The 19,584-nt window shown below is 37.1% G+C and overlaps 1 protein-coding gene across 1 annotated transcript; it reads right to left on the reverse strand.

Annotated features, from left to right (window-relative positions):
* Positions 1 to 5,584: 5,584 nt before the first annotated feature.
* On the reverse strand, positions 5,585 to 19,117 carry LOC111149844 (chromosome unknown C11orf58 homolog). The gene is made up of 5 exons (XM_022507145.1): positions 18,900 to 19,117; positions 12,753 to 12,836; positions 10,170 to 10,230; positions 8,341 to 8,450; positions 5,585 to 7,637 (listed from the first exon to the last, which is right to left on the reverse strand). The coding sequence occupies exons 1-5, from the start codon at positions 18,960 to 18,962 to the stop codon at positions 7,407 to 7,409; spliced, it is 549 nt and encodes a 182-aa protein (XP_022362853.1). The 5' UTR covers positions 18,963 to 19,117; the 3' UTR covers positions 5,585 to 7,406.
* Positions 19,118 to 19,584: the final 467 nt, after the last annotated feature.

The following is a 19,584-nucleotide window of genomic DNA, read 5'->3' on the forward strand; positions in this document are numbered from 1 at the left end:
TGCTAACTCTTCTCACTCTGTTTCCCTGCTAGGCAACAATACTGCATTATGCAAGAATTACATCTGTGTGAGAAGGAGTTGACAAATCAATTAGTCTTTCTCTTACTGAAATGCTTTCGACACTCAGATTCTCTCATACTCTAAAGCAGTGTCTGTCTCTGACATTAGCAGTGGCAAGACCCATCCACCATCATGGAATTTGGACAGAGTCACCTCTTGTTTCAAGGACAAAGGGCAAAATATGTGGAGGATTTTCCTGGTCACAAGGTTAAATGTTTAAGGTTTTAGGCTGTACTATGCCAGCCCCAAGTGGCAGATTCTGAGCCATAAAGGCACCTATTTACTCTTTGATGAATGTATCTGTGATATGCAGCGCCCTTTAAGGCATGGGCTCCAGGGTAGGAGCCCATCCTACCTGGGTTTAAGGGTAGCATTTCTCAGTCTCAACACTAACATTTGGGGCCAGATGATTCTCTGTTGCGGGGGTCTGTCCTGTACTATCATAGGAAATGTAGCAGCATCCCTAGTCTCTGCCCACTAAATACCAGTAGCACCTCCCAGTAGCACCGATTACTAGTATCTTCAGATATTGCCAAGTGTTCCTTGGGAGGCAAAAATCCCTCCTGGTTGAGAACCACTGGTCTAAGGATAATACTCCAGACAAGACCCACATTAGAACTTAATACCAGTAGTCTGCTTTATAAAGGAAAGCACATAACCAGTTTAACTAGAGACCATGGGTTATAATGAGTTGTGTTTTCCTTTGGCTTTGGAAGGAAAGTCTTCCTGTGTAGAAGCTTTTCAAAGCTTAAATTTCGTGTTTATTACATTAAGTGTAAGCCTCAGTTTTCAGGACTGATCCTTTATCTCTAATATAAGAATCCTTTTGGAAATGGCTTCACTTTAATTTGAAGAGTGGCAGGCAGAATGACTCCATTTGAAGTCAGCCTGAGGAGGCAACATCTTAGTACTGGTAAAGGCGCAAGAGGCACTGTATTTAGTAGAGTGAATTAGGCTCCTTAAAGCAGTTTTGAGGGCAGTGAACAGCATTTGGTGAGATGGAGAGAAGAGGGAAGGCACTGTTTGGTATCTGTGGGGGGCATACCTTGGGGGGAGCATACAGATGTTCCTCTGGTTTATCCTGTGCCAGAAGTAATTGTGGAATGCCTTCTGAGAGTGGGCTAGGGAGCTGAAGTTCAGAAATCAAACTAGTGGGGGTTTAAGCAGTAATAATTTTGTGTGATAAGTTAATGTGTACTTCCAGTTTGGAGACAGAAAAGTGAAGTCAATTCTCTTCTTTTGGAAATCACCCAAAAGCAATAAGGAAAATGAGAACTGGAACTGCAAACTCTAGCTTCAACAAACCTAGGAGACATGTGAGGCGTGGAACTCTCAAATGGGTGAAAGAGTTGAAAAAGTAGTGAATATCAAAAGAAGAGTACAGGAGAAGACTTGCTTCTGCAGTATCTGAGAAACCTAGTTACTGTCTTCTCGAAGGTGAGCCTATTTGCAGGCCCAGTCTGTTCAAGTAGCAGGGAAGAGAGGAAAACCCCGCATGTGAAGAGCCCTCTACTGTAGCATATGATCTTCACTGGCAAGGCTAGAGGGGTTCACACACATAACTCTGGATCACAATAAAAAACTGTTAGCTTATCTCCTCCTCAATATGAAAATCCTGCAACTACCTGGGCAGAGCTTAAATTTAAGATGTGTCATCAGTTTTCCTCATACAGGTAAATGGGAACTCATTCTTGACTCCCCTCTCGCATGCTACATCCAGTCTTCTGGCAAATACTGGTGCTTCTACCTTCAAAATACATCCCAGAATCAATTTCTCATTACTTCCACCATTACACTCTAAGCTACATTCCTGTGCTCACCTAGAATACTGCAATAATTTCATACCTATGCTCTCCATTTTGACGTTTGACTCTCAATAGTATTTTTTTTCAAACAGAGCTGCCTAACTACATTAGATCATGTCACTCTAATCAAAAACTCTCTCCAGTATCTCTTCTCAGCATAAAATCCAAAGTTCCTTTTGTGGCTTTAATGATCTTATTCCCAATTGCTATCTCTTTGAACTCATCTCACAACTCTTTGTGACCCCTGGCTTATTCAGTTACTTACATTGCATCCCTTTACCCTGTTTTCTTATGTTTATCTCATTTGATACGTTTGTGTATCACCCCTCCATGAGAATGTAAGCTTCATTAAATCATTAAAGATTTTTGCTCACTGCTGTACTTCGTGGCTAGAACTGTGCTTGACACACAGTAGGTGCAGTAAATATTTGTAGTTGATAAAAGTAAAAAAACAAAACAAAACAAAAAAACTAGCACAGGCTTTATATGAAGATATTACAATAGAGGAAAAAATCAAGAAAAATAGACATTACATGAAGAACACCAAAAAAAAAATTGCCTCAAAGTAGTTGAGAATTGGGGCACGTGGGTGGCTCAGTGGGTTAAAGCCTCTGCCTTCGGCTCAGGTCATGATCCCAGCGTCCTGGGATTGAGCCCCGCATTGGGCTCTCTGTTCGGCAGGGAGCCTGCTTCCCTTCCTCTCTCTCTCTCTGCATGCCTCTCTGCCTACTTGTGATCTCTGTCAAATGAATAAATAAAATCTTTTAAAAAAAAGTTGAGAATTATGATCACACATTTCATAACCTGAGTATCTTAATGGAAGATTAATCTCTAAAATAAGAGCAGACATCAGAAATACAAGAGGATATGATGAAACAACAAAGAATGAAATGTGAGCTGCTGGAACTCAGGAATAAAATTTACAAAAATGAATATAAAATTGGAATGACAGAAGATATAGTGCTCAAATCACAATATGGGGAATAGAAGATAGGGTTTAAAAATAAAGAAAAATGACATGGAGAACAGAAGCAACATGTATATAACTTGGAATTTCTAAAGGAGAAAATTTGTTTTCTATTTTTGTAGGTGAAAGCACTGAGAACCCTTGCTCATATGAAGAGTTGGCAATAGGTTTTAAACTTCAAACCTCTGGAACTAAGGGCATTATACTAAGCAAAATAAGCCTATCAGAGAGAGACAATTATCGTATGATCTCTCTGATATGAGGGATTTGGGGGGGGGTTGTGGGGAGTAGGAAAGGAAAAAATGAAACAAGATGGGATTGGGAGGGAGACAAACCATAAGAGACTCTTAATCTCAGGAAACAAACTGAGGGCTGCAAGGGGGTGTGGTGGGGGGAAGGGATAGGGTGGCTGGGTTATGGATATTGGGGAGGGTTATGTGCTATGGTGAGTGCTGTGAAGTGTGTAAGCCTGATGATTCACAGACCTGTACCCCTGGGGCAAACAGTACATTTTATGTTAATTAAAAAAAAAAAAAAAAACCAACCAAATCCCCTGAACTCTTGGCATCTAGGCCAAACATCATAATGATCTTTCACCAAAATGTATCCCTAATAAATTAGCTGACAATTCACTTTCTCTACTAATTTTATTAAAGGCATAGAACAGGAAACCTCCTGACTTGCATTCAGGCCTCAGTATCAACATTTCAAATTGTCCCCTTTTGGAGCCTTGATTTTACCCACAGGGAAGATAAATCACTGTGAAGTTTGGGATGATGAAGAGGTATTGCCTTTCCTTCCTTTCCTGAGAAAGTCAATCATGAAAGGAGAGGTAGGTTTGAGAGAGATCAATTTAGGAACAAGAACATATAGATATACAGAAATTGATTCTATTGAATCTCTTTGTGTAACCCGAGAGTAGATATTCATCTAAAGATTGATGGTTAACAATGCTTAGTACTGCTAACAGGTCAAGCAAGGAATTAACTGAAAGATCCGTTTTAGGAAAATGAGAATCACTGATTTGATGAACGTAGTTTTCAAAGCAGTTGTGTGAAACCATATTGAAATGAAGTGAGGAGGGAGGCGATGGCAGTGAGGAAGGCAGTGACAGAAGCAAGTTATTAAAACTGGATGTGGAAGGCATGAGGTAGGATGACAATAGCTCAAGTATGTATTATCTAAGAACAATTATTTTTAAGATGTAAAATACTGGGGGTAAAAATGTTGACAGAAAAGGGCCAACAGATTAAGGGAGAGGTTGAAGATGCAAAGGAAGATAATCAAAAGCACTAGGTTCACAAGAAGATTCAAAGGATTAACTATAGCTAGTATTTATTGAGCACTGAATACCTACTAGTGTGAAATGCTTTTAATCTGCTTTATCAAACTGTCACAGTCACCATACAAGGTAGTTGCTATTGCTATCCTTATTTTACAGACAAGGAAAGGAGACCGAGAGAGATCTAGTTTGCGCAAGGTCACTCAGCTTCTTCACTGTGGTGGTAGACCAGGGCTGCGACCTAAAGCTGTGGAACTTGTCCCTGGTTGTGAATTTAGAAGGCAGTTGAAGGAATTTCTGCCTGATAAAATCTATTTCTTATGTAAGTTAGGGCATGTTAAGAATGAAGGAGGGTTGGGGCACGTGGGTGGCTCAGTGGGTTAAAGCCTCTGCCTTCAGCTCAGGTCATGATCCCAGAGTCCTGGATCGAGCCCCGCATAGGGCTCTCCGCTCAGCAGGGAGCCTGCTTCCTCCTCTCTCTCTCTGCCTGCCTCTCCGTCTACTTGTGGTCTCTGTCTGTCGGATAAATAAATAAAATCTTTGGAAAAAAAAAAAAAGGAGGGTTATAGGTTTATGAATAGAGGCTTTAGACAATCGCTAACAAAATGGGAAAAGAGTTGACTAGAAAAAACAGTATTGATAACATGCAGTGTTTAGGCCAGTTAACATTGATTTTTAGTAATACTGGGTCTTCTCCAGAAATAATCCATAAAGGACTGGATAGATCTACATATGGGATTTCCCAGGAAGGTATGACTGAAGATTATTTAGGACACTGACAATAGTGCTATTGAACTGACAGACCAATTACTAATCTAGACAGGGATTGTGAAGGTGAAAATAGATCGACAATGACCTAATTTGAACATCTATAAAGGAATAGAACTGTTATGGTCAGAGGTAATTTCTAAATTACCAATTTCAGAGGTAAAGTTGTTTTTGGATATTGGAAGTATCCAAGATACGGTTGTTGTTGGAGACAAAGTAATGCAACCAAAGCCTGGTAAGAAGTGGTCACTGAAGTCAAACAGGGAGTTGAAAATTTTTCCTCAAAATTTACTCAAAGAATGTGACCTGTCTTTCTGATCTCAAACTGCTGTTTAATCAGAAAAACAGTAACTTCAAACTTTCTTCTATAACTTCATTTCTCCCAGGTTTAAAAAAATTATAGATTTGAGGACTTTTACCCATTATTACACACAAAATTGGAAACTGTGTTCCTAAAAAGCTTTCCAGTAAAGACTGTTAAATCATTGGCATAGATAAACACTTGGGAGAAGCGCATTTCAGGTAAGAAATTATCAGTGATAGAAATTTGCCATTAAACTTTTGACTGAACAGTCTTTCACTGTACCAAAATAATTTGTATTTTCCCACCTGATTCTTTAATAGGGTTATCAAGATGGCAAAGCATCTGTCTCATTTTTTCCCCTAAAATTGATAATGAAAAAAAAAAACACAACCCTGATATTCATGCTTAAAAGATAGCCATGTTTAATGTGGTGCTGGGACACTAGGCTACATGGACCAACAGACCTAAATTTATTCCAACCCTGAATTATATAAATGGTCCAATAATATATGAATTAGTTGGAATAAGAACTTCTCCATTTGGTCATGAAGAAAAAGGTCTTCCAGTGAAGTTATTTTAGAAGAAGGCTCTTCTATTTACATATTAAGAACCAAGACTTATAAATAACCCAGCATGTTTCAACAATAAACTAATGGAAAATACTTTTTCAAAACGTAATACTGATCTCTCCCACTTCCATCCTTAAACATAAATCAGCCTTCATTTACTACTTCATTTAGTTGTAATAAGCAACCCTAGAAACTGATATTTAAAAATCTGTGGCCAACTGAAATTTGAATAACGCCAAACCTATTCAAACCAAGTATCTATTAAAGGTCATATATCCTGTCTACTACCCCCTGACTTGATATTTTACTATGTAGGGTAGCAACTACTATAAAACAATGTAAGAAATAAGAAAAATCAAAAGCCAAATGTTGGAGGGCTCTAATCTATGAATGGATTGCATGAACCAGATTATCACCTGTTCAAGTTGCTATACTCCTAAATTTTAAATTTCAAAGTGACAGGAATTTGTTTTTTAAGTCCAACACATCGAACACGTAAGTAGCTAGATATATAAAAATTCAGCAAACAAACAGGTTTGACTCATGCCTCTGAACATGTTACTTAGAAATATTTTGGACCCAAATATTCAAAGATCATGGACTAGCCCATAATGCAGCCTGTTAATCTGCTGTACACATCAACCACATAACCAGTCAGAGAATTCTAATCTCACTCCCAAAGAAGCAGCAACAAAATCAGAAAGCAGTACTACTTTCCAGTAATTCAATAATCAAGATAACAACATTGGGATAAAATGAAGAGAATTTGTTTCAGCTTCTTCTTCAATAAGGCTATTCCTCATTTTAGATAATGAGGATAAAGGTATCACAAACCAAATATGGGAAACTGCTTTTTCTTTATTTAGGCCTTAGGAAGAAAATTAACTTTGGTCACATATTACCTTGAAAAAAAATTCCAGTTTTACATATTCCTAAATAGATAGGACCAAATGATCAGAGAAATAATTTCTTCTGTAAAAATTGGCCAAATTTTATCAAAAATCTAACATACAATGTAATTCAAATTATATAAAGACTGCTCGGGATCATAACATGCCAAATGTATGACAGTTGCAACTCCATCCTAACAGGTGTGAAAGTATTTGCTCTCATGTTGCTTTGGTCCAAAAGAGTAGAGCTGAATCAGTAAGAGTAACCTAAGTACCTAATCTTTGCAAACAATTCAGATAGTTACTGGCAGCAGAAATACCCATGATGAATAGTTCTACTGCAGCAAAGTACAATAACTGAGTAGTTTTCATGAACACATCACAGTATCAGATTAAACTTCTTATAAGAGAAAAATATGAAGGAACAAAAAAGATGAAACAGCTACCACAAAAAAGTGTTTCCTCCATAACTATCTGAAGGGGTAAAAAGGTGAGATTAGAGTCTGATGATGCTAATATGAAATGAAATTGAGTACTGTATTTATTTCTTATTTTATACAACTCTTACTCTTTACAAAAATGGTTATAGTCATGCCCATAAAAGTGTAATCCATGGCATCTGAAAGCAAACACTCTTTGTAATTATTTAAAAGGGCCTTTTTAAAAATTATAATACAAAGGTCTGTGCTCTATAAGCAGTCCTCCACTGTGCATTATAACAATAAGGCTTACTTTTAATACAAAGACTAAGTGTTTGGGAGTTATGAACCACTGGATTTAACAAACATCATTTTATAGTTGCTTTTTGCATCTTTTTTGTTTTTGGAATCCTCCACTTCATCAGGGTGCTCAGTAGCTTGGAGTTCTTCAGCAGACTCTTCTTTCTCTGACTCTGAATCACTTTCAGAGTCATCTGGACTTTCAGGATCAGGTGAGTCATCATCATCATCATCATCTCCAGCCACATCACCTTCTCCATCGTGATCTTCTACCTATGAACATCAACCAACAGGTTCTTCTTAAACACTACAATTACAGAGTACAAAAACTGGGAAAGACACTAATTTTTGTCACAGTCTCAGAACACCTACTCCCCAGCCATTAACATCAAGTTTTATGATCGACTCAGGCATCCCGGTGTTTTACCCATTAGACTTAAGTAGGATTTTGTTTTAAGAAACAGCTCTGAAGACCATTCACTTGACTCCCCTCCCCCTAGTTTGAAAACTACCATATCTTCCTGAAAGAAACAGTATTTTTTTTAAAGTAAGACAAATTAACCACTGACCCATGGAAAGGAGGAAAAGTGATCAATGTTTTACATATTATATTACTTTGGAGTAGTTAACCAGCACTTATAATATGAAAAGAGATCAAGGAGAAAACAGAAAGATCCTACACTAGTATTTATATGAAATATTTTCTCTAACTTGTATGTTGTTCATGCTTATTAAAGATGTGCCATAATGATTATCTAAGCTGAATTTACATTAAGCTTCTATCAAAAAATGTTTGTAAAACTCAAAAATACCTTTTCTCATTATCTACAAAGACTTATTTGGGCATATGGAAAATTAAGTAACTGTAAAAAGAAAGCATTCTACCTAGGATTCTTGACTGCTGGAGTAATCTAACAGAAATTAAGGTATCAATTAAGAAATTATCTTCCCATTTAATGAAAATGTTAATTACTACCTCACTGAAGCCAAGTCCACAATGTCGTCGATATCTTCCTGATAATTTACTGTCCATACTTTGCTGATATTGAGACTCCAGTTCTTCATTAATTTTCTTGTCTTCTTCCCCTGCATGTCCAGTGTACTTTGGTTATGTTTTAGTCAAATTAATAAAAACATTTGATTACACAAAAAAAAACCCATATTACAAATGCTAATATATTCAGGGCTGATTTCTCTGTGACTAATTTTACAACGCATTTTGTGGATGGGTTTCCTCTATACAGTAGATATAATACTAATACCTAACTGCTATTAAAAAACTGAAGGATGTATTTATGATTATTTCTCTAGTAACCTACCCTCTGAACTACAAAAGTGTTGATAAAAGATGAAGAACTTATATTTTTCTATGTGATAAGTTAAAACTACACAAGTCTCAGAACTGCCTGAAGTTCAGGTATTATAAATATTAATTACCAAGAACTGTGGGCCTTGAAAATTTTAGCTTACTTATAGTCTAATAAATAATTGTTCCCCGAAAGTGAGTTTTCTCTCACATTTAAAGCACCAGCAACAAACAAAAAAGTTTGTCTTTTAACAGATATACAATGAAAAGGCAGGCAATTCTGTTCAGAGAATGGCTAAATAAATAATGGCTCTAATTCACGCCTTTTTTAGATACCAGTTTACTGAAACAACACAAACTTAATTACAACTAGAACATTACTAATACCATCAAAGCTTTCTGAGGGGTTGCCTGGTTGGCTCAGTCACATGAGCATCCAACTCTTGATTTTAGCTCAGGTCATGATCTCAGGGTCCCAAGATCAAGCCCTGAATTGGGCTCCCCACTCCACAGGACGTCTGTTTGAGATTCTCTCTCTTTCTTTCCCTCTTGCCCTCCCACTGCTTGCAAGTGCTCCCGTGCTCTCTAAAATACATACATAAATCTTAGGGTGGGGAGAAAAAAAGCTTGAGTATGCCATTTTAATTTGTAAATGTAAGAGGAATTTCATTTTAAGTCACAAATGGTGGTGCTTGCACTATTTTTATTCATAAAGTCCACAGTTTTAAAAGAATAAATGCAGTAGTTAAATATTTTTCCATTCTAGAAAGCTCAGGTATTCTTTTTGCCTCAAATTCTTTTTCTAAGAATGCAAATCAATTTGAAATAATTACTTGGAAAAATAAAAGACCTGTTAACTTCTGAAATGTGCTACATATTCTAGGTCAGTATAATTTAAATAATTTAATTAAAAAGTTTGTTAAGTATGATCCAGGTCATTATGCCCTATTATTAATAATGTCCAAGATTAGTGTCAATTTTATATAGGGGAAAATTTCATTTTTTAGCAGCCTGAATTCAAATTCAAACTCATTTTTAGTTTTTATTTTAAAACTTTTTCCACTAAAATTAATTTCTTCAGGCTTTGCGACAAGTTTATATTCTTTATTAAGGATTTCAAAACAAAACTCAGTGAATAAATTTAAAGCCAGTTTAATATGCCAACAATAATACCGTATGTTAAATAATTTATGTAAAAAATTCATATATACATACTACATAACAGTTGGCAAGATAAGGCATAAAGCCTCACTACAATAAGTACGATCAATAAAAACGAAGATAGAAAAAGGTCAGTTTCTTGGTCAGGATATCATCGATATATACTCTCAAATCTTTAAAGTATATGATAATTGTTATATATACACATTTACATATACATTTCCAGATCTAATATTTTAATCATTAACATAATTATACAGAGAATATCCTGCAATACATACGAATATCTCATGTTCCAAATGCAGCACTGCCTCTTAAATTATATTTTACTTTCTTACCTGTTCGGAAGTGAGATGTTGATTTGTGGTCTCCTATAACAAGACGACCAGTGTGTTCTTTCTGTAAGAAAGTAGAAAATATATTGGAATTTGAGACCACAAACTTAAAATAATTATTGAGTGTCTACAATGTGCCCAACATTATTCCAGGCTTCTGAGATACACTGAAGAAAAAGAATTAAATTGAGATCCTTGTCTTGATGGAACTTATAGTCTAGCAAAGATAGAGATGAGGAGGGGAAATGAAATCAGTTAAGTAAATTATAGTACGGTAGAAAGCTGTAAGTGCCTTTAAAATACACAGAGCATAGAAGGGGAGTGGAGAGTATGCAGAGGTCAGGCTGGAATTTTAAATGGGATAGATAACTAAAAAATTGCAGCAATATAAATATTTTCTTTCCTAAAAGGCCAATTAAATGAGTTGCTTTAACTTTCCCATCTCCTCTTTCTGATACCTCAGGCACACTTTATATAGAAAGAAAGCAAATGAAATTATTTAGCTAGATAAAAATAAAGTAATAGACTCATAATGAAAAAAGTGATAGATCTTTAACAAATAGCCAGCTCATTATTACTTGACTACAATAAGTACCCAAGCTTAAACTGTCAAGAACAGAATTTAAAGCAATCTAATTCTACTCTAAAATATACAAATAAATCCTGATTCAATGTTACTAATTAATTACACCACATAATTACTCTCAATTATCAGTTACAATGCACTCCTTATGGTTCATATTTAGTTTCATAAACGAAAGAAATTTTTCACTAAAACACAGTGAAGGAGAGATTAAATGTGACTGCAAAGTAATCTTAACCAATCACCTGTGAAGATATAGTACATAACAAATCTTCCTATTGTGAAAGGATGACGGACACATTTTCTTACTCCAAGATATTACTGAAAGGCTTCAAGCATTAATACTTAACTGCTTTATAGGCCATTATCACAGAAGCAAATCAATGATTCAATATGCTGCTTCTTTAGATTGCAAAAGACACTCCATTATCAAGATTTGAAAATGTGTAATACATTGTTATCTGAGAATGACGACAGTAGTACACTAGTCTATTCATACTTTCTCCTAGCTGGTTCTCCCTGTGACCAGTAAAACACTCAAGGTAGCTTGCTAGGGTTAGGAATATACTTCGTTGCCACAGAACGGAATAAAAGTAAACAGCCTATATATAAGATCAAAGCTACAATCTTGGCCTTGCTAGGAAATAATTTAATGTATGCTAAATAGCTCATATACTGGTAGTTTTTTAAATTGTTCAATCTGTTCTTTCTTCCCCACAGTTTTAATGAGATACATTTGACTATATAACTGGTATATAAAACTGGTAGCTAAATCTCATACACTTTATGTTAGGGTATTCTTCCTAAGTACTCAAAGAGTTTTCATTCTACTAGGTTGAGCACATCCCCTAAATTATTACTTACTTCATATATTCTTAACAAATATTTAATTTGCATAAATCAAGACAAACTTCAGATTACTTTCTATGATAAATAACAAAATTACTGGGAAATCTGGGTTAAAAAGATATTATAAAAATGCATCCTTGTACAGGTCTTACTGTGTTGCACCATCTCTCGCTACCCTGAACCCAACTATTCTCGTCTGGCTAACTCCTCTTTGTTTCACCAATTTTATTTCTGGGATGCTTTCTTGTACCACTAAGGCAGACTTAGCTACCCTTGTCTGTTGACTCCACAGCTCTTTCATAGCACATGCACAGTTCTTTCATAGCAATTATAATTCTAAATTATCTGGTTTCCTCTATTACATGATGGCTCCAAACATGCGATCTATGTAACCCCCAGGACCTAACATGGTCCCTGGCATCTTGTAAACAGTCAATAATGGTTGGTAAAATGCACGAGTGAGTCCCCATATGAATAACAAAAACAAAGGGCAGAATTTAACTTTAAGGAGCTTAAAAAAAAAAAAGCAAAAAAAAAAAAAAGTTTTCTTATTTTATCCACATTTGGGGCAATGTTAGAAAAATAAATTGACTTGCTTACACAAAATAAGTATCTAGAAATAACTGTATTTTCATGTAAAAATTATTGCTAGGAACAAGACGGGTTTTTTTCGCCAAAAGGTGATGTTTTCCTGGCACCTATATTTTCTATTTTCTACCACGTTAATCAATTTGAAAGGGATTTCAAAATATATTGAACATTTTAAAGATTAAGTTTTTGATAAAGGCTTGACTAGTACTTCATGGGCTAGAGGGAGCTGTAAAATATGAAAGGCCTACCAACTGGTCTGCCCAGAAAACTATTAAGTCATTAAGCTAACAGATAGCAAATTATGAACTTTCTTCCACAGGAGTCTCCTCAAACCAAGGTTTCTCTCTAATCAGTCTCTAAACTTTACTGCTCAGTGGCACTGAGAATCCCAGAAGTGGTTCAGAAATAGTATAAATTTTAAGTGCTTGGTTAGGTCAGCTGTATTTCCTAAGCAGAACAGGAAAATGGGATCCAAGTATATTCAGTCTGGCTCACTCAAAAGACAAAATAAGGACATTATTTATACAGAAAGACTAAAATAACACAAACTGTTGGATGCTTACCTTTCCTGCGCCCATAAGTCTCAAGAACTTTTGTTTTCTTTCTTCATTACCTAAGTCTGCTGCTTCCCAATTGCTAGATCCAAGCTACAAAAGAAATTAGCCATTAGTTTTTTTGCATACTAATATTAAAAAATTTAAACTCTCCCCACAACTCCTAAGGTTTAAAAAAAATCCTGTCATTTTTAACTATAAACAGGGCTCACTGATTTTGTTTAGGTAGCTAAGCGTATATATCATACTCAATATATACTCCTTTTCTGTTACCTCAAGGCAGTATCCTTTATTTCTTTTGCAGCCAGAGCTTTGATTTTGGAGAATGCACTTATCAGAATCACGGGGAGGGTGTGTTAAAACCCAAACTGCCAGACTACACCCCAAGGGTTTCAGATCCAGATCCAGTCTGGGCTCAAGTAAGGTGGGCTCAAGGATTTAATTCCTAACAAATTCCCAAGTGACGATGATGCTGCTGATGTTCATGTGAGGACCACACCTTGAGACCTACTATCCTAGAGCTTTGCAAGGCCCTGGAGTACCTAGGATTTCGAAACCCAGAGCCTGCCACGGTTGTTACTTAAAAGTTAGTCTGGCTTTAGTGATAGTCTAAAGGACCATGGAACACAAAATGGACCCAATTTTAGGTTTTCAACTTCTTTTCTGTGCAGTTCTAGTTATTTAAGGATTGATATATTAAGACTTATATTCTTTCTTAAAGGTCTTCTGAAAGAGAAAACAGAAAACGGAAGCAGAAAATTTATTTTAAAAAAAAGTAAAACTCATTCTACCTTGCGATTATCAAATGGTCAGTTGGGCCCTTTTACAATCTAAGAAATATTATGGAATCCTAGTGATCATATTTTTTCCTACATCTTGAAACAAATGTAGGAAATATTATGATTCATTAGTTATTGCCAACTATACTAAAAATGACTAAAATAAGGAAACAGAAAAAACAGCAGAAGAGTTTTCTCATCCTGTTGTCCAAGGTAGTGCATCATCTTTCAAGAAGATGTCACTGCCTGTTGTATACTTCTAGCTTCATGGACACAGTTGAGTCCAGAATTTTCATTTCTACCCATAATGGCAACTAGGTAAAAACCAGAAACTGACAAAAGCCATGTCACAATTATTAGATGAATAAAGTGAATGCAAAATGATAGGTGGTATACCCTAAACAAATGATAATGGTAAAATTAATTGTATATGCAAAAATCTTAAAGACTGAATTTTTGGATGCTGAAATACTACATGACTTCTCTCCAACCCAGGAATCAAGAGACAAAGAAAAAAAAAGAAAGAAAAAATTCGGCACTCTCATCTAGCAAGTCACTCAATAGGGATTCTTCGTCTTGCAATACTGTGCAGTAAGAGCCCGGACCATCCTGTTTTTCTAAAAAAAATGTGTGACTGCTTCATCTTTTATATTTGTACACCAATTTACTTGACAGGATTTGAAACTGAACAAGTGCTAAAGGAAGATGTATATACAAAGGTGACTAGAAGGAATGTAGAAAGGAAACATTCATTGGCCTGATCATTCTAATTGAGTTTATAATCTAAATATGAAAATGTTTTGCAATTATGAAGCAAAGATGACAACCCCCCTTTCAACACAAAATTATGGGCACAAAGGTTTAAATTCTTCATATTATATTTTGATGATGAAAATGCTAGAACTACAAATAATGATAAAGCTAAAATCTATTAGAAATTATTTGAAATCTGAAACTATGTGTTCCAGTTCTACACATAAAAATTGATAAGCAGTTAGCTGATTCAGAGGATGCTAACCATTTTAGGTATATATGTCACGAAAATCAGAAAGCCATGTAATAGAAATTTGGGCTTGCTACAGTTACATTCATATTGAAATTTTCAATAAAATAGGGGCGCCTGGGTGGCTCAGTGGGTTAAGCCGCTGCCTTCGGCTCAGGTTATGATCCCAGAGTCCTGGGATCGAGTCCCGCATCGGGCTCGCTGCTCGGCAGGAAGCCTGCTTCCCTTCCTCTCTCTCTGCCTGCCTCTCTGCCTACTTGTGATCTCTCTCTGTCAAATAAATAAACAAAATCTTTAAAAAAAAAAAAAAAAGAAATTTTCAATAAAATTGTTTTTCACTATTTTTGTTCTTCTGGAAATTATTTGTAGAAGGTTTAGAAAATATAAAAAAGAATGGTGGGCGCCTAAGTGACTCAGCTGCTTAAGCGACTGCCTTTGGCTCAGGTCATGATCCTGAAGTCCCAGGCTTCAGTCTGCATCCAGCTCCCTGTTCAGCAGGGAGTCTGCTTCTCCCTCTGACCCCTCCCCCTTCCCATGCTCGCTCTCTCATTCTCTCTAATTAAAACAAAATGAAACAAAAAACAAAACACCAGAAAAGCAAAACAAAACAAAACATACTCAATGGTGACCATTTCTCTAGGGATATGAGTGTTGAAGTATTTGTTCATGGAATATTAGCCATCAAAAAAGTGAAATCTTCCCATTGGCAATGACGTGGATGGAACTAGAGAGTATTTTGTTAAGTGAAGTAAGTCAATCAGAAAAAGACAATTATCATATGATTTCACTTATATGTGGAATTTAAGAAACAAAACAGAGGATCATAGGGAAGGGAGGAAAAAGTAAAGTAAGATGAAATCAGAGAGGGAGACCAACCATAAGAGACTCTTTACTTCAGGAAACAAACTTGAGGGTTGCTGGACGGGAGGGCATGGTGGGGAGGTGGGGTAACTGGGTGATAGGCATTAAGCACATTTGATGTAATGAGCACCGGGTGTTAATATACAACTGATGAATCACTGAACTCTACCTCTGAAACTAATAATACACTATATGTTAATCAATTGAATTTAAGTAAAAATAAACTTTAAAAAATTAAGTATTTGTACAACACTGGATAATCACTTGTGGTTCTTCCAAATTCCTTTTTTTGGGAAGTTTATATGCTTTCATGATTTCGGCTACCTAACTTCCAAATCTCCACTTCTTTCCATCTGACAACTCAGTATCTTCATATATGCCAGTTAGTTCCTAACTATTTCTGGCTGAACACAGTTAAGAAATAAAAAACCAAAAGTACTAGCGAAAGTTAAGTTCTGATTCTCACTAAATCACTTGCTCTCTGAGTCTGGACCGCACATTTAACTTCCCAGTTTTCATTCCTAATCTACACAGAGTAGCTTCTTTAAAAGACTGTCTTAAGAATAACAACACCTGGGATGCCTGGGTGGCTCAATCGGTTGGACGTCTGCCTTTGGCTCGGGTCATGATCCCGGCGTCCTGGGATCGAGTCCCACATCGGGCTCCACAGGGAGCCTGCTTCTCCCTCTGCCTCTGCCTGCCTCTCTGCCTGCCTGTACTCTAGCTTTCTGACAAATAAATAAATAAAGTATTAAAAAAAAAAAAAAGAATAACAACACCTAAGAATTGCAGTGTTTCCCAACTTACAGCATACAAAGACTGCTCACTTATGTTCTCTCAAGAGTCCAGTTAATAAATAAGAACACTGAGGCAAAGTCACTTAAAAGTTTAAGTGACTGATCCTCTTGCCTTAAGTTCTCTGCTCTTTCCACATCATGTTGTACATGACCAAATGAGATAGAATATGTGATAGTTTATGAACTAGTTATAAAAGTTACAGAATCAAGTTAAAAACAAAACAACTTTCTAAAAGCCAAAACTTTTCTATTAAAAGTGCAATATCTTCCGAAGTCTTTACAGAAATAATTCTATCATTTATAATATTTAATCCTATTGTTTTTTTCCAATCGTCAAGTCCTTCTGGTTCTTCCTTTCAAAGACCTCAGCACACAACAGCAACTACCTTGCTCAAATGCTGCATTTTCAAAAGCACATGGGTGCCTGATACATTCCTGGAGGGTCTCCACCAGTTACTAAAATTAACTTCCCCTCACCTCCCATTCTCTTAAAAATAGTTTTCATTTCTCCACTCCAATCAAACCAATGAGACCATTTTTAAGTTATCCTTAATACCTTTTATTATAGAACTGTAGTCAATTTACCTCCTCCTGAATACATAATGTAGTAACTCTTAGAATTTACTTCTAACACTGTCAGCATTTTCTTAAAGCTGGATTCCATGTTTAATATCTATTTTGAACACCTTTGTTTCCTTTTAAAATATTTTATTTGAGAGAGAGGCAATGTGCATGAGATGGGGGGAAGAGCAGAGCGAGAGGGTGAAGCAGACTCCCTACTGAGCAGGGAGCCTGACATGGGGCACTATCCTAGGACCCTGGGATTCTGACTAGAGCTGAAGGCAAATGCTTAACTGAGGTGTCTTCTACTTTTAACATCTTTCAAATGTTTTGTTATCTCCATTTAATATGTGAGGTGAGTAAGCAGAGAAACTGATTATCTTTCACATGCAGTGTACGTTCATTAGAAATTGATGATCAAATACAACTTCAATTATAATTAACTGATTTTCTACAACTTAAATGTATATTTAAAAAATAATTTTTAATTTTGTATATAGTATTTAAAAATGTTTTTAAAACAAGTAAACTCCTAATTACTAGAAAAAGTAATAGTCACATGAAAGAAACTGACTTAAAAAAAAAATCACTATCAAAAAAGACAATTACTCTATTGCACATTAAATTAGCAACATAATCATTTTTAGTTAATGTGTGAAAGTTGTAGGACCTAATCTTGAATTGCAACTACAACCATTCCCTCCAAAAGAATGCTTGTAAGATTGGAAAAGGTCTTAAAGATCATCTTAAACTGATCCCAACAGAAGCTGTGGAGTTATCCCTTTAACGTTCTGTTAAATAACCTAACATCAAGAGTTTTCTGTCAAGCTAAAAGATATTTCTGAGTCTAGCAAAACAGGTGCCTGACATTCTAGGAATCAAGTCACAGTTAAATACCAGGAGGAAAACAATGTAATAGCTTTTAAAATGGCACCCAGGTTACTCAAATGCCTTAGATAAATGCCTAACAACTACTGGATTACCATATTAACAAGATCTAAGAGGCAGTAGCAGGGAAGAACAGAGGGCACCAAAAAAATCTCACTATGTAATTCTTCATCCCCAAATCTTTCCTGATTACTAATCTTTCTGCAAAATTAAATTCAATTTAAGAACCTTGGTATTCCGGTCGTAATCCCACCTCCTATCCGAAGAGGGGTGGGTCTTATACAACTTAAGCACTAGTAGTAGTCTTTAGTGAGCTTTTAACGGTTCACAAAGGTATTATGAAAGTGCACTGAACTGCACTATAAAGAATTCAACATATTCAGAAATAGTGCTTTAAACAATAACTTAAAGAAAATTAGATACAGTTCTTTCTTCATCCTTAAAGATGACCTCTCCATGCCCCCACCAACCCGTCCCTAAAATTTCTCAATGTTTCCATGGCGTTCATCCATTGTATGAAGGACCTAGTTTTCCGTTTACTGCAGTCTCCATGACACTGCGCTAAGAGCTAGGACAAATATACAAAAAGACCTAAGATAAGCACCGTACTCATTCATCTTTGAATTCCCAACACCTGGCATAGCAGTAAATATTTAATGGGTTACTTTAAAGAATGAATGGTTTGCTATTTAAGCTGACAAGCTTGGGTGGGGGGAAAAGGAGGAGGTAGCTGAAATCAAAATGGGCTTCTAGGTCCCAACATTTTAGACCTCATCACCATGCGTCAGTACGAAATGCCCCTCCCGGTACAATTTTCGGTTCAATACTGTTTTCGGTTTATTCCCAATAGTACACCGCGCGAAAATAATTCCGGTCGGAAAAATCTGTCCAAATGTGCACCAACTTCTTGACATTGTCACAGGAACATTTTAAACCTCAAACAGGAGGGATCTTGCCATCCCTATCCCAAGTAGAAACGCCCGACAAAGAGGCTTCATCAGCCCCGCGATACGCTTCCCGACCCTCTCAGGACTTCCTTCCTCGATCCCCCTTCCTACGCAGATCTCTGGCTCTTAAGATGTAGACCTCTACAAACCTTCCGACCCTAAGTTAGGAAAGGAGACATTTCCCATTCTTCTGGTTCCTCCCCCTCGGCCCTCCCCCTTCGGGCCACCTCGAACCCTTCCTCCTTCTTAAACCACCCTTCCCGGCCTACCCCAGCCTTTAGTAGGCCTCAACCCTCATCCACTCCGCCATTGTTATTTACATCGTCGTCTGGGGAGGCTGAACGCTTCACCCCGTGCGGATGGGACTCCCTGGCAGCACTCATCGTTGCTGGGACCCCGACGGGAAACGCCGAACCCAATCGCCGTTCTCTTCAGCAGCGGCGCCAGCAGTCTGCAACCTGCAACCGGCCCAAGCAGCGCCACTCCAGAACGCCGAGCCCCTCCAGGCCTTCTCCGCCGCGGTCGTCACCGCCGCGGCTACTCGCCGCTACGGAGCAACTCTGGTAGTTGTAGTTTTCTGGCTCACTCCATACCGATCTGAACAAAAGGCATGGATAAGAAAACTAAAACTACAATTCCCAGGAAGCCCAGCGGCGCAGATCGCGCTGTGTGGCGGGAGTGCTCTCTGAAGTTCCGCCTTCTTCTGCTGGTGAAGGGAGCTTTCCCGCGGATGGGTATGGCGGTGAGAGTTCATTTAAAGCGTCGTCGCCACAGAAAGCGGCTTAGAGACTTCGTCGCCACAGAAAGAGGCATTTCGCCGTGAGGTGCTGTGCGCCTGACAGATGCATCTGTCATAGTTAAGCATCTAGGTTTAAGTGTAATGTTTGAAGATTTTTGAATCCTCACTGGTACCGTCCCCCCGCGACAAAAGCCTTAAAAAAAAAAAAATGGCTTCTACTGTTTCCACCCTCATGTTCGCTGTTGCTCCTGAGGGTTTACTAGATG

This window comes from Enhydra lutris, unplaced genomic scaffold (genome assembly GCF_002288905.1).
Source record: "Enhydra lutris kenyoni isolate GAN:26980312 unplaced genomic scaffold, ASM228890v2 scaffoldscaffold22, whole genome shotgun sequence".
Lineage (NCBI taxonomy): Eukaryota > Metazoa > Chordata > Mammalia > Carnivora > Mustelidae > Enhydra > Enhydra lutris.

Bases quoted from the DNA above. Each gene is read 5' to 3' on its own strand.
- LOC111149844 (XM_022507145.1), bottom strand. From the start codon at position 18,962: ATGAGTGCTGCCAGGGAGTCCCATCCGCACGGGGTGAAGCGTTCAGCC. The intron at 10,231-12,752 runs GTAAGCATCCAA...ACTTTCTTACAG, and splicing joins GACTTATGGGCGCAGGAAAG to AAAGAACACACTGGTCGTCT. The intron at 7,638-8,340 runs GTAGTAATTAAC...TGATGTTCATAG, and splicing joins GTGGACTTGGCTTCAGTGAG to GTAGAAGATCACGATGGAGA.